Source organism: Oreochromis aureus, linkage group 23, assembly GCF_013358895.1.
Source record: "Oreochromis aureus strain Israel breed Guangdong linkage group 23, ZZ_aureus, whole genome shotgun sequence".
Classification (NCBI taxonomy): Eukaryota; Metazoa; Chordata; class Actinopteri; order Cichliformes; family Cichlidae; genus Oreochromis; species Oreochromis aureus.
The window spans coordinates 21230374-21245224 of record NC_052963.1 but is presented as its reverse complement, the minus strand read 5'-3'; the positions used below and the strand labels follow the sequence as shown (position 1 = coordinate 21245224).

Genomic DNA, 14851 nt, shown 5'->3' with positions numbered 1-14851 from the left:
AATGCTCCAATATTACCCAATTTCTTTATAATAGAAGTACTCGCTGTGCAGATAAGACACCGAGCTTTGGAAAATGTGAAGAAGGGCATAGATTTTGGATTTTTTTCTTGTATTTATTACAGCATTTCCTGCTGATAAAGACCTCCTCCACAGCTATTCATACTACACCAATAATTGTGTCATTTAATAAAATATGAAATGACAGAAAAGTTCCCACAGTTTCACTATATGCCATAGAAGTTTCTGTTTTTATAGTGGGTACACAGTAAAACCAAACAAAGAAAGAAACAGCTAGCAAAACCTTTGCTTTATTATTACAGGATAATCTTGGTAATTGCCTATTTTTTCTGTAATTTTGCACATCTGTTTCTTACAGTTTGGTCCCAAACAGTTGTACTGACAGATTTTGTCAGTTTACCACAGCAGCATTTCTTTTGTCATGCAGGAAAACTGAGACATGCAGTTGAAATTGCACTTCTTTGTTCTTACATGAAGATATCATTGTGGGGTTAAATTTCTTTACATGGACAGAATGAGGGAATTTCACAGGTTTGGCCCACTTAAAGTCAAAGTGGGCTGTATGTGTCCACAATGTAAAACTATTTTGACATAACTGACAAATAAATCTTTTTGCTAGTGTGTCAGTTTGTAAAAAACCTTACATTTCTCTGTTGGAGCTTTTTGAAATGATGCTACTTTGAATCCCGTGAGGTCTTCAGTGATTGCTTCAACCCTTCCTCCAACCCTGCGTTTTAGAGAAAAGTTAGAGGGACTGTCCATCACTACCAACCAACAGTCAAGTCTCTTAAACCTGCAGTCTTTCTAGTGGCCAGCAGGAGGCAATGTCTTTAGTTGCAGAAAGACTTCCAGTCAGTCCTAATGAGGGTTTGCAGGCATGTGACCACAAACCACGTGATGCTAACTTGTTCACCACTTTGAACATGTGAGAATCACGATACTAATTTAAGGTCAAGTGGATAAGGTCCCACTCTCACAGCCCTAGGGACTGGTTCGTGTCTGTCATTCTTGTCCCTTCTGATGGGAATCTTGCATCCTCAGCTCTGCCTCCTGGCAGTGCTGCTGTCTCCAAACCATACATCACAGCAGGGCTTAGTCCCACCTTCTAAACGTTCCTTTTAGTGCCTCTGGTATCCTTGCAATCCTGCCACTAGCCAACTTTGCCAGCTTGAAGTGTTTGTAGTCGTGTTTGTTATCCCCCAAGGTTATGCACTGTGAGATAACAAACCATACATTATTAAGCTCTCAGTAAATGTCTTGTGGTCTGGTTTATCAATTACAACTCATCAATCAGTAACCATATGGTTACAAAGTCAGATCCATGTCTGGTGTCAAAACTCAAGGTTAAAAAAATAGGACTTCACATACTGGTGGCTACAAACCTGAACAGAAGTTTGTCAACACTCAGTGGAACCAAACTAGGGATCCAGACCCCTTCAAAAGGTCAAGAGATATTAGATGTGTTTAAAAAAAATCAAAAGCAAAGCAAATTTGTTCTGAGATGCTCGGTACAGTCCTTTTTTTCACAGTGCGATTTTTGAGGACAAATTTTTTGCAAAAAACGCATGGCTGGCATTGTCATTGTTTCACAACACGCTTTACTGACTTCAGTCTTATTGCTGTGGTCTTAAAGACAGTGTTGTAAGATTTCTGCTTGAATTTGGTTAAAAAAGATGTTTGTTTTCGTTACATTACTGCCTTTGAAGGGCATCTTCTCATTCGGTTTTGTAAAATCTCTTCTGACTTAATAGTGTGTCAAAATATATTTCACATTTTGCAGGATTACCCTGGGGAGTTCGTTGCTCACTCAGCTTTAGGTCTGTAATCGTGCCAGGTTCAGGGCCGATGCACTTTTAGGTCAGAGAAATACATATATGGACACAGTCTGCTGGTCTCGGGGAACTTTCAAAAGTCTTAGAGAAAACCCTCTGACAGACAATGAGAAGGCGATAGTTTCATTTATTTATGTATTTTCAGGTCTGACTGTGTCTTAGAAGGGGAAAATGCTGTCCACGCCTTTGACTTTGAAGGACCTCAAAAGTTGTTTTTTAGGACAAGGCACTCTTAGACTGGCCTTTAATAACGATTTCTTTTAAAATTTTGTCTTTTCTTTTGCTTGAGTTCCTCTCAGCTAAAGCCCACAGAAGACTTTACCTTCTGCTGGCTGAGCTGCCAGGAGGTTGCTGCGTGTTTTCCTGACTCACAGATTTATGAAACAGGTGTAAGCCCTCTCATTTAAACATTTACACCTCACACTTCTGGGAGCTCAAAAATCCTTGAATGACAAAGTTCCTTCTAAGACAATCCTCTGGCCCTGGAGCAGGGCAGAAGGAGAAGATTAAGTCTTGATCCAGTGGTCACGAGGGGAGAAACATTTTACTCTGCAAAGGTACGCTTGGCTGTGATACAGCTGTGTTTAATGGTTCCCTTCACAGATATAAACAAGCTCTTTGTTGTGTGCTCCTCTGGTTCGAGAGCTGAAGCAGCTTCTGAAGAATAACCTCCCTGGTCACTGGTGGTAATGGGCTGCTGTGGGCCCGGCTTCTCCTCTGCAGTGGTGACTGCTTTGTCTGCTTTGAATCTTAATGAAAACTGAGGGAGAAGAAAACAAGTGTTTCATCTGTGTTTCAACAAGAATATCTGCAGCATTCAATCATTCTACGATTTTGTGATCTTTTATGTTATTATATTGTAATAAAATTAAAGTGTTGGGGATTTTTTACTGGGTTGGTCAATTTAGAAATATGTTAAATAGAACATTTTAATTAAAAGTGCTGTTGTTCTCACTTTGTAGCTTTAGACCCCCTGAATGATTGACTTGTTTCCGCTATAATTTATTTGCAGCACATTTGCATTTATTTTTTAGCACATTGATCTTTAGAAAAGCAAGCATCATTCACTTTCTTTCATTTAATTACCTGCTTATGTTTATTTACCACACTTTTGTATTTATTTTCAAAGTATATCTATTCACCTACTAGTTTATTAGGCGCACCTTGTTAGTATAGGTGGATGGATTGATCCAGATTACAATAGTTTTGATACCAATGCTGGTACTGGTGTTGGATCGATGCTGTCGTGATAGTTTGTTCCTATCCTCTAAGTTCAGTGTGTAAAACACAGAAACTGACCCAAAGTGCTCTACAAACGGGCACATTTACATTCCAGGGCTCAAAAATCCAGTTTCAAAATACATGAAAAGCTGAAAGGTGTGTTTTGTTGTGTTAACTTGTAGAAATTAAAAATCACAGTGATTTCGTGGTTGTTAAATACAGAATTTGCAAATAAATGATGATTGATGTCATAAATGATTACACACTGCTCCTTCCTACATAAGCTGTCTTATTTTTAATAATTTAAAAGTATCGGTATAAGTATTGATATCAGCAATACTGGCCTTGTACTTATTTGGTATTGGATCGATACCAAAATTTGGAGTATCGCACACCACTACTTGTTAGTACCAGTTTGGACCTCTTTTTGCCTTTAGAGCTGATTTAATTCTTCATGGCACAGATTCATCAACATGTTGGAAATGCTCCTCAGAGACTTTGGTCCATCTTCACATGACAGCATCACACAGTTGGTACAGATTTGTCAGCTGCACATCCACGATAAGAATTTCCAGTTTCACCACATCCCAAAGGTGCTCCATTAGACTGAGATCTTGTGACTGTGGAGGCCATCTGAGTACAGAGAACTCATTGTCATGTTCAAGAAACCAGTATGAGATGATCTAAGTTTCGTGAAATGGAGTGGTATCCTGGTGGTAAAGATGGTACACTGTGGTCATAAAGGGATGGACATGGTCAGCAACAATACTCAGTTAGGCTGTGGTGTTTAAATGATGCTCAGCTGGGACTAAAGGGCCCAAAATGTGCCAAGAAAATGTTACACCACCACCATCCTTAAGCAAATCTGGCCATTCTGCTCTGCCTGCAATTCAAAGTCACTTAAATCACCTTTCTTCCTGATTCTTATACTCAGTTAGAACTTGATCAGGTCTAAATTCTAAAATAAATAGAGTTCCTGCCACGCGACTGACTGATTAGATTATTGCATTATTATACATTTTTCCTGAGTAATTCATTACACACATTCATAGATTAACAAGGGAGCCTTAATAAACTTTGAGGGACGCAGGAAGCAACTTGACACCTGTACTTAAACTCCTGAAGAAAAATGTTGCACACGTTACAAATTTTTAACCAATTATCTTATTTTTATGTGTCATTAAAGATGCCGGGAGAGTAACGGCCTCCCCGATAGATGGGACTAGGACCCACATTCCCTGGTTTAGGAGGGCAGTGCCTCCTAAGATGGTATGGGTTAACCTTTCAGGTTTTTTTTTTTTATCTGACTCTGCCTCCTCGCTCTCTCACCTCACACAAACACATTTCCAGTGTTTCATAGCTTTCAGCCTTCATCCCAAACCGAGCATGTTTGTGCAACACAATGAAAATAAATGATTTTTCCTCCCATTCCCCCTCCACTCCAAATCCAAACATCCAAACACTACATCTTCTTTTTTCACAACTTTCTGTTGCAATGTGAATGTTTTGGGGGGTTTTTTTTGTCTCCTTTCTGCTCCTTAATTGGTTCCTAACTAATTAAGAACACTGAAATGTGCCCAGGAAATGCAGTCTGAATGGACGGGAAAACAAACATGTCATTAATCTTTACTTTAACGCTCGTCTCATTAGCATGCGCTTCCTGTGCTCTGTGGAAGAACAGACATCACCGTGACACATTATGCACTCCATGAATAGCCTGACAACAGGAGTTTGTATTCACTGCGGCACATTGTTTGTGTCTCTGTGCATGTGCTGTTGTAGGTCTACTAGTTCACCCCCACCATTTGTCCATCTTCAGAAACAACATGAGTAAAAATAAATGCCGCTGGGAGGCCGAGTGACATCTCTGCGTGTGTGTGCTTTTGTATATGTGTGACGAGAATTTCAAATGTTTAAAAGGAATAAACCAAGTCCATACATCAAACGTGCATCAAGTGTAGCTGTTAAGCAGCTACACTAATTAAAGGAAACATTTTTTTAAGGATGTAATTGAATAACGTGTGGGACAGAGCACTCTTGTGGGAAGCTCTACATGAACCCTGGTAAATGTCTTCGATAACAAGATAATTAAATGACATGTTTCCTGTGGCTGTTTAAAGGTACTTAATGCAATTTTGGCAACCAGAAGGCAACCTATAAGATCCACCTTCTAGTAATTAAGCCCGCCTTCTTCTTCTTCCAGCTGCTCCCTTTAGGGTTCACCACAGTTGATCATCTGCTTGCACCTCACTCTATTTTCAACATCCTCCTCTGTCAAACCGACCATCTGCATGTCCTCCTTCACTACATCTTCCTCTTTTCCTCCTGCCTGGTAGCTCAGCATCCAATATATCCACTCTGTGAATCTCCAAATCATCTCAGCCTTGCTTCTCTAACTTTGTCTCCAACCTGCTCAATGCTCATGTACTTATTTCTAATCTGTCCACTCAAAAAATCAAATCCAGCTCCTGTTTTTTTGTCAGCGGCACCATCTCCAAACCACACATCATAGCATTCCTTTCACTATCACTTCGTACCTTGTAAGCTGACTTTTATATAACTGCCTTCAGACTGTAAAATTCAAAATGCACATACAGATGTTTGTATATATCGTTTTTATTTATTTTATTTACTTATACAGTATAATAAAATCTTTGTGCTCTGTGTAAAACACTACATTCTTTTCTTGTCTAACTTATATACTGAATGACAATAAAAGAAATCTGATCAGTCAATCTAATAACAATCTAAAACAGCTTGAAGAAATTCCTGAAGGAATCAGCTTGCTATACAAAGGCCTGAAAAACACTGAAATAGCATTAAAATTACTTTCTGTCAGCAGGAAGACAAATTTTGTAAGCAACAAAGTTCAGTTTCTGAGAGTCCATGTCTCCTTGATGCTCACTGGTGAAGTCGCATATCATAGTTGGAGCACTTTTGTCACGATACTGAGTCTGCGTCTCAGTATTTGTGTTTCAGACTTTGTAATTATGTTCTTTGATTATGTTGTTCATTTTTTTAGTTTCTTTAGTTCTCAGTGATCTTAGTCCTCTCTCCCTTAGTGTTATCTCAGCCTGTGTTCGAGTCTTTGTGTTTCTTCATCTCCTGTGTCTTCCCAGTCAGTGTATGATGACCCAGTTGTGGACCTGCTACTACAACCTTTTTTAGTGGCATATCATCTCTCAGCATTAGTGACATGCTTCACCTTGTCCCATTAAAACATGCTGTCTTGGTCCCGGCTTTTGTATTGCCATTTTTGGATTTTGGTTTCACTTGTTTGATAGGCTAGGCCTTTTATTTAAAAAGTCAGCCTTCTTTATTTTTCTCAAATTAATCCTGTCTGGCTTTAATTTCACTTTAAAGGACCTTAAAAATGAAAGCAACACAAACTGCAGTTCCTCTATTGGCCATTTGAGGCTACTGTCCAACTTTAGAGCTTTAAAACTTGATGGAGAAACTTAACCCCGCATTACATTTATACAGTTTATGAGCTTGCCAAAATTAGCTGGTCAATTATCCATAAGGCAAGTCTTGTTGAAAAAAACCCAAGATGGTATGGGGTTAAACTTATCCATGGAAGTACTTCGGATGTCCCAAAATTACCTGGATAATTCAGTGTCCTCACTTCATCAGCCCTCAGGTTGTTCTGTTGCCATCTGGTTGCAGTTGTGTTATGGGAGCCTGTGCTAACTGTCACAGTGGTTTCTGAGTGTCTGTCCCTCCTTCACACCACCATTAAGGAGATATTGTGCAACTCTCCATATATTTAAACATGTTTTTCACACAGATGAAAGTTAGAGTTTCTCTGTTTTCCCTTCCAGTAGTTTGAAAAAACATTTCCTTGATCAAGCTCGACTGTCAATCCATCAAAATCTAAACGCCTCTCGGTCACACTGACTTTTTGAAGTGCTCATTTACACACAGACGCACACACAAACAGATACTCGTTTGCAGCCTTCACCTTTATCGGTCAGAGCTGATGCATGACGCAGCACCTTCACGGATCACTGTTCAAGGTTCGACCATCTGCAGCGGTTTGTACTGAGGCGCCCTTGGGGCTGCCTATCAAAACGTGTTTGAACGATACTCAATATTTATTTTACTTGTCGTGAATGAACAATATGATGTTGTGCTTTTGGTGTGAAGCATCGTTCCTCCTGTGTCCAATCAAAGTTTTGTGATACAGTAAAATCACCAGGGAGCTGCTCTGAGTTTCAGAAGAAATTGCTGAATATGTCAACTAAGAACAACTTTGTTGCTGGTGTTATTACTTTCAATGAGTCTGGCTGGTAGCACAACCTAAAGTGCTCTCCAAGGAAGAATTAAATTCTTTTTAATCTTCTATTAGCGAGGTCATTGCGTTATATATATAAAACACACACACACACACACACACACACACACACACATATATGAATATTAGTTAACGTGACGTACAGTGCTGTGCAAAAGTCTTGAGCCGGCCCTCAGTTCTTTGTGTTTTGCTTCCAAGGAGCCAGATTTTCTTGTAATCTTTTGAAGTGCTCTTGAGCAATAGTTCTTCAGGCTTTCTGAAAGTCTTACAAAGGTGTTTTTTGGACATTGACTGCTTTTTCACAAATTTTCAGTCCACTCCTTCCACCTGACCATTCACCACAGCATGTGTGTGTTAGGTTTTTAAGTAAGTACAGCAGGTACATTCTCTCAGCATTAGTGAGACGTTTCACCTTGTCTCACAAAAACACGGTTTCTGTTTGCATTACCCGTTAGTTTTGCAGTGCTTTGAGTTTCTTCTGCATCATTTCTTCTCCTGTTTTCCTTGTCAAGTTTTCACATTCTGTATGAGTTATTTGTCTTTGGTTACTTCCCTTTTTACTCTGAAGGTTAGTGAGTATATGTATAAATATTCACTGTGTTTCATGTAGGCAGGTTTTATCATTAAAAATGTGACATCCCAGCAAATTCAGCCCAAGGTCAGACCTTGCGATGCTCAGAGAAACTACATAAAACCAAGAGCTCCATCTAAGACTCTAAAGGCCAGAGAAAGCCTCTTCTCTCTAAAAAGTGCATCTGAAGAACCACAAGACTGGAACAATATCTTATGGACAGATGAGACCAAAGTGGAGATGTCTGGTATAATGCACAAAACCAAACACCTCATATCAGCTGTCAGCACTCTGGTGGAGGGGTCTTTGAGCTTGTTTTGGAGACAGAGGACCTGGACACCTTGCAGTGATGGATTTGACCATGAACTCCTCTGTATACTAAAGTTGTCTATAGTCAAATGTGAATCTGTTTCACAGCTAAAGCTTGTCTGAAACTGACCCCACGCACAGCAGCATATGAGTGAAAAGCAATAAATCAGAGTGCTGCAATGGGCTGCAAAGAGCTGTACATAACTGAAAGCCCACAAACCTCAGTGAACTGAAGAATGAGCCAAAATTCCTCCACTGATAAAGTTGCACTGTAAACAATTACTTCAGGTTATCTCATAAAAACTTTTTTCACAGGACTGTGTCTGCAGGGAGTGTTTGATGCTTGTGAGAATAACAAAAGAGTATTGCGCTTTGATTTTCAGGTTGTTAACATTTGAAAGTACAATGAGTGTCTTTGATTTTTGGTTGTTTTGATGTGAACTGTCTAAATGAATCAGAAGGAAAATGGATTCAAAGCTTTCATTTACCATTTCCCCTCAAAAATCCCGACACACCTAAAAATCAATGTAAAAAAAAAAAGGAAAAACCACTTTGCAGGTGCGGTTTACTTTTTTGGCTTGCAGATTTTTAAGTTTGCCTCCTTAAATTTTATATGAACTGCACAAACGGCACAAAAGGCACTCTTTAATCTCTAAAATTTTCCTTCCAAAATCTGCTTAAAAACAGATAAAATTTCTTTGCAAGACATAGTGTCAAAGAAATGTAAGTGTGAAAGTCAACTGATGAAGACTTCATTATAAGGGGACTTTTTATTTGGTCTTATTTTCTTATTTTGTGGAGAAAAATCTAGATATTTCAGTTCACTGGAGGCTTGTTTAGATTCTACCGATAACACACTTAAACAGCAAAGCAAAGGGAGAAAAGGTCTAAAAATTCATGAGTGCTGGCAAAGAAGAAACAGCAGAGAGAAGACAAACAGATAATTTTATTGACTTTCTCCTGTCTGAGGTGATGTTTTCAGAATTTAACAAACAAAGAAAGCTATTAATCGACACAGTGCGCCTCTCAGTTGTTGAAGAAAGCTGTTGTCTGCTGCGGTACTGAGCATTTCTCCCCATTTGGCTAAAGCGCTTACACAACTCTAATGAAGTGCCACTCTGAACTTAAAGTTAGCGAGACACACTGACCTCAGCTGTATCCAGATAATTAATAATATTCGCTTCATTATGATGTACACTGCAGCCCTCGGGACTTGTAAGACAAAGTAGTGTGGACCGTAATTAAAGTCCTGACTGTGTGACAGGAGGGATAGGTCGAGGTTTAGAGACTACAAGGTCAGCATTAGATATCAAGCAAAAAAAAAAACATTAAATGGACTTTTGTAGAAGCTGGATATGGTACAAAAGTCTTGAGCCGCCCCTCGTTTCTTTCTATTTAGCTTCCAAACAGCCAGAGTTTCTTCTTGAGCAATAGTTCTCCAGGATTTCTGAAGGTTTTGAAACTGTTTCTTTGGACATTGGCTGTTTTTTCACTCACTTTCAGTCCAGTCCTTGTACCTGATCATTTTCAAAGGAATGTTTGTTAAGCCAATTAACACTGACGTATGAATCATTTAAGCATAAAAAAAGACTTCACCTTTACACTGAAAAATGTTTTCAGTGTAAAGGTGGCTGGCAAGAAGCTCTTCTTAAGGAAAGGAAACAGGGAGAAAAGGCTGAGATATGAAAATTACACTAGAACTCGAGTGAAAATCAGTGACAACGGGGCTGATGGAGTGATGAATCTAAATCATCATCAGTATGTACAGAGAAGGTCAGTAAAGTCATAACTGGATAGAAAAACACACAGTGTAGTACTATCAGTCATGGATTGGCCTCCGCAGAGCCCGGACCTCAACATTATTGAAGCAGTGTGGGATCATGTTGACAGAGAACAGAACAAAAGGCAGAAACATCCAAAGAAGAGCTTTGAATGTCCTTCAAGAAGCCTGGAGAACTATTCCTGAAGACTACTGTAACGAACCACGGCAGATCCAATGACATATTTATGCTTTTAAGCATCTCTTTATTAACACGGTTGCTGATAAACACATGAACAGCCACAGCTCTCCCACTGCCAACCGCACACATCACCAACCACAACAATGACATGATAGGACCCCGTTCAGTGTTTTAACCCGGCTAGGCGTGATTGCAGATGCCCTGCAGGTGCGTCCGCCTTCCCTGCGCTGGCACCGCCGACCACGTCCCGTCACAATTCCTTAATGAAATTATAAGAAAGCTGCCTAAGACAGTTCAGACTGTGCTAAAGAATAAAAGTGGTCACACCAAATATTGACTTTCAGGCTCATTAGGATAGTTCAAACTCTGTTTTTGCCGGTCAATAAACTGTTACACCCATTTCCCATTTTCCTTCCAAAATATGAAAATATATTAAGAGGGTGGCTCAAGACTTTTGCACAGTTTGGTGGAAACCACATGAATCGCTTAAACGACTATGTAAATGGATAAATGGATCACTACACTGTGGATACTGAAGCACCCTCCACAATGGGTCGTTAGATTTATGAACTTGAGCCGTTAGTAGGCTGAAACTATTTCTGGGTTTTAAGACACATATTAATATTCAGCTCCATCTAGATCTATGCAGCTGAAGATATATGACTTCCATATTTGGAGCCAGGGGTATTTTTCATCGTAAAATCTGTACGAACAGATAACAGGATCTCACTGTGAGGAATGTGTTATGCCTGCAGATTGTTTGAGCAGATAGGGGGAGAGCTTTCAACAACTCCCTTGAAACTGAGTAGGGAATACTTTCAGGTGTGACTACCTACAAATTGGTACCGTGTCAGTGTACAGTGTCTCTCAGTTATGATCTACCCTTTGGTTATTACTCATTGCTTAAAATAAATGAATAAATAGAACAATACACACATAACGTGTGAGATCACAGCTAGCTATGTCCATATTTTCTGGTTGTTTTCGGTCCAACTATTTTTAATGAGCCTCAACTTGTACACAACAAAAGGTCATATATTGAAAAATATGGTTATGTTGAGTCTAAATAAAATAATTCTTCCAGTAAAAACCAGTGTGTGTGTCAACAGGCATGAAATTTGTGTGATGCAATCCAAATTAATAGATGAAAACAAACAAAAACACGTTTTCAGGTTCTTGCCTTATTTGTCACCACTTCTTCTTCTGCGAGTGCTACAAGTCAAGCCGGTCCTAATCGGTGTGAATTCCACAGTCAAGTAGTTGGAAGCTTTAGGTGTAAAAACCTGTGGCTGGGGTCCACTTTGGTTAAGCTGCTTTCAGATGTCAGGCGCAACAGGAAGAGACTGAGGAAATTAAAAAAACAACAGCCATGCAGCCACTGTGCAGGGGAAGTGCAGATCCAATGAGCCTACATGTTGACAACAGATTAAATCATGTCGATATCAAGTTTGTTTAAAGGGGACCTGTTATTCTTTCACTTATATCCTGCCATATACACTGTTACACTTGTAAATGCTCATAATAAACATGGTTAAAATTTCAAGTAAATCACTCAGAATACAATCAAGGAATCCTTATGTACAAAATGCTCAGACTTCAGACTGCTCTAAATACCCAATTTTGGACAGTTTTTTCTACTTGTTACTCTGGATGATGTCATACAAAGACAATATCCCTATTATATAGCACCAAATTATGACAACGCTCACCTCAAGGCGCTTTATATTGTAAGGTTAAGAACCTATAATAATACAGAGAAAGCCACAACAATCCAATGACCCATGTGAGCAAGCACTTGGCGATAGTGGGGAGGAAAATCTCCCTTTTAGCCAGAAGAAACCTTGAGCCACATTGGTTGTGGCCAATTAGTGGATGACCCTAAATGGTCATCTCAGATGCATACCTCTGGATTCCAGCACAAAAGCCCCACCCTCCCTTTGTTTAAATGTACAATTTTCCAGAATCTGAAATTTGATGAAACATTTCGTGTGTGCAGCTTAGTTAAGCAAAAATAGAGAAAAAGACAATCAGTTCAGTATCTGATCTCTCAAACTGAACTTTTTTTTTGTGGCAGGAATTTATCATATTTCTTCTTCCAAAAGTAAAAAACTTATCACCATTTGAAGCAAAACGAGCGCTCAAGTGTGAAATTTAATTCTGGGCTGCGAAGCCACCTTAAATTGACAGTGCAGGGGTTTCACAGGGGTTCCTACAGCCATCTAATCCCCTCTACAACACCTATATCCTTTATGCATTGCATCATTAAGCATACATCATCTTAACATTAGGAGGGAAACATATATCAGTTTTAACAGAGATTAACAGCTACTACAGCTATTTTCTCTGCTGTTGCCCCTAAAGGTCCCCCTGCTTCATCTTCTTTTTGTTTTAATGCATTAAACAAAATCAAACTTGGATATTTTTCTGTGAAACCATGGGAATTATTTGTCGAGGAGCTCATTTCTGTTTCACACTCAAGTGGCTCTCAGGTTCTCCTCAGCTGGTAGCTGAACTTCTGTAACTCGGTGTGATATGCAAACTGTTTCTGCAAACTTTTGAGGTGTGTTAAGCACATGGTTGGAGTGAGAAATAATGATCTGACATCTTTTGTTATTGAAGAAGTAAAATATCTGAGTCTGAGCTGTGTCTTTCTTTTTGTTTAAAGCCTGCACTTGATGATGACAGCAACATTTTAAAACCTCCTCCTTAAATCTTTGTGCCTGCACGGCTGTCACTTCTCAGTATTGCTCGCTGTAAACTTATTCATCGGCTCTCTGTCATTTGTATTCATCGCTGCACTTTGATCCATATTCATCCTAAAACACGCTGCTCACTGTGTCATAGTCCTTGCTCATGTGAGAGGTGCTGGGCAGTGATTTGAGGTACTCCATATGCCTTCTGGCGTCCTCCTGATTGTGTTTGATGTAGTAAATGATGTAAGCTGTCACCATGGAGAACCAGCAGAACATGGCCACAAACATGGCTACGTCAGTCGTCTTGTGGTGGAAGTTGCAAAAGTTGATCCCCGAGTCCAGGACCTGGATCACCGGCTGTCCCACGTACTCCTCCTGCTCTGACGTGAAACAGCTGACCTCGTTCACCGTCTCGGGGTCGAGCCTCAGCTCCCTCAGTGTCTCCTGCAGCGAGCACTCGCAGTGCCAGGGGTTCTGGGAGAGGCGGATTCGGGCGTGCAGCTTGGCGAAGGTGTCCCTGGGGAGGCTGCTCAGATGGTTGTTTGAAAGATCCAAGGTCCGCAGGGCTTCGGAAACCCCCTGAAAGGCACCGACCTCTACACTCTCCAAGGCGTTGTGAGATAGGTCCAGCTCCCTGAGGCGGTGAAGGTCAGCGAAGGCTCCTTTCGGGACGTGTCGGATCCGGTTCGACGACAGCAGGAGGACCACAGTGTCCTTGGGTAAGTTCGGCGGGATGCTCTCCAGGTTGCGCGAAGTGCACTGCACCACCATGCCGTTCCTCTCTGTGCAGTGGCAGAGCTTAGGGCAGGCATAGGCGGTCATCATCAAAGAGAAGAGAAGTGTTCCCACAAAGAAAAGAGAACTAAAAGAAGAAGGGTTTATGGATGACCTGCACCTTTGAGAGGCCCCCATTAGCCAGCGTTAGGACTGAAATCAGTGCTGCTGGTATGAGGGTGTGTTGCTTTAGAGGCATGAAATACAATCCACCAGTCGGCCAAAGATCCCTTACTCAGAGAAACAGGACTGTAAGGTAATTCTGTTGCAGCAGTTAACAGCAGAACTACTCATAGGTTGCAGAGGATCTATCAGAAATGTCCACTGGCCTTGCATTGTGGCAGATGTTGCCCAGCTGCCATTCAAGCAAATGATGTGGCTAAAGTTTCATTCTCAACATTCGCTTGAACATCGTTTATTCCGGCAGTTAACTGATCCATCTCAAAAGAAGGCAAACGTTTGAAAGTTTGCATTCTTGCTAAATGAGATTTCAGAGTGAGTTGTGGATGACGTAACCCAGAGACAGTACACGGTGGGAAATGTAGTCCAGGGTGGGAGGGACACCTCTTCTCCGCCCAGCTGGAAGAAACCTGAGAGGAAAAAAGATGACAATGAAACAAAGGCAGAAAAAGATATCGCGGTCCCTTTATCTTCACAGCCTCTTTCCAGGAAAAGTAAATAAATAAATAAAATTCTACCCCTCTTCTCCGACTCCTTCCTCCTTGGAGGGGGAAGTCGGTAAAGTTCAAGATTATCATAATAATACAAGGTTTTCTATAGCATGGGTCCCTCAACTCAAAATCTGTCCCCGCGAGAAAACGACAAGTCATTAAACAAGGTGTGGGCTCATCAATATGCAGCAGATGAACTTTGAAAAACAGTGATTTGTGATTAAATAAGAATCTGCCTGTAGTCTATAAGGTTAGCAGTGATGTATGTGGGAGCATCGAAGGTCGGGATGCAAATTAAAACCCTCTACAGGATGCACTGCATTCAGGGCGGCCGACGACAAGGCGCAGACCGAGTGATAAGCAGCTTTTTGATCAAGACTGCGAGTCTCAAACAAGCTGCTGTGTAATGGCTTCTGAATGATGTTCATACCGATAAGCTAAATGTCTCAGAAACTGTGGTGCCCTTTTGGAAATTACAGGGATATTAACGGGGGTGTAGCAGAGATA

General features: G+C 40.5%; 1 protein-coding gene across 1 annotated transcript; it reads right to left on the bottom strand.

The window, feature by feature from the left end:
- Positions 1-13022: 13022 nt before the first annotated feature.
- On the bottom strand, positions 13023-13811 carry LOC116310263 (leucine-rich repeat-containing protein 3-like). Its single transcript, XM_031727023.1, has one exon. It carries the CDS (start codon positions 13809-13811, stop codon positions 13023-13025), a length of 789 nt encoding a protein of 262 aa, XP_031582883.1.
- Positions 13812-14851: the final 1040 nt, after the last annotated feature.

Coding starts and splice junctions, on each gene's coding strand:
- LOC116310263 (XM_031727023.1), bottom strand. CDS start 13,811: ATGGGGGCCTCTCAAAGGTGCAGGTCATCCATAAACCCTTCTTCTTTT.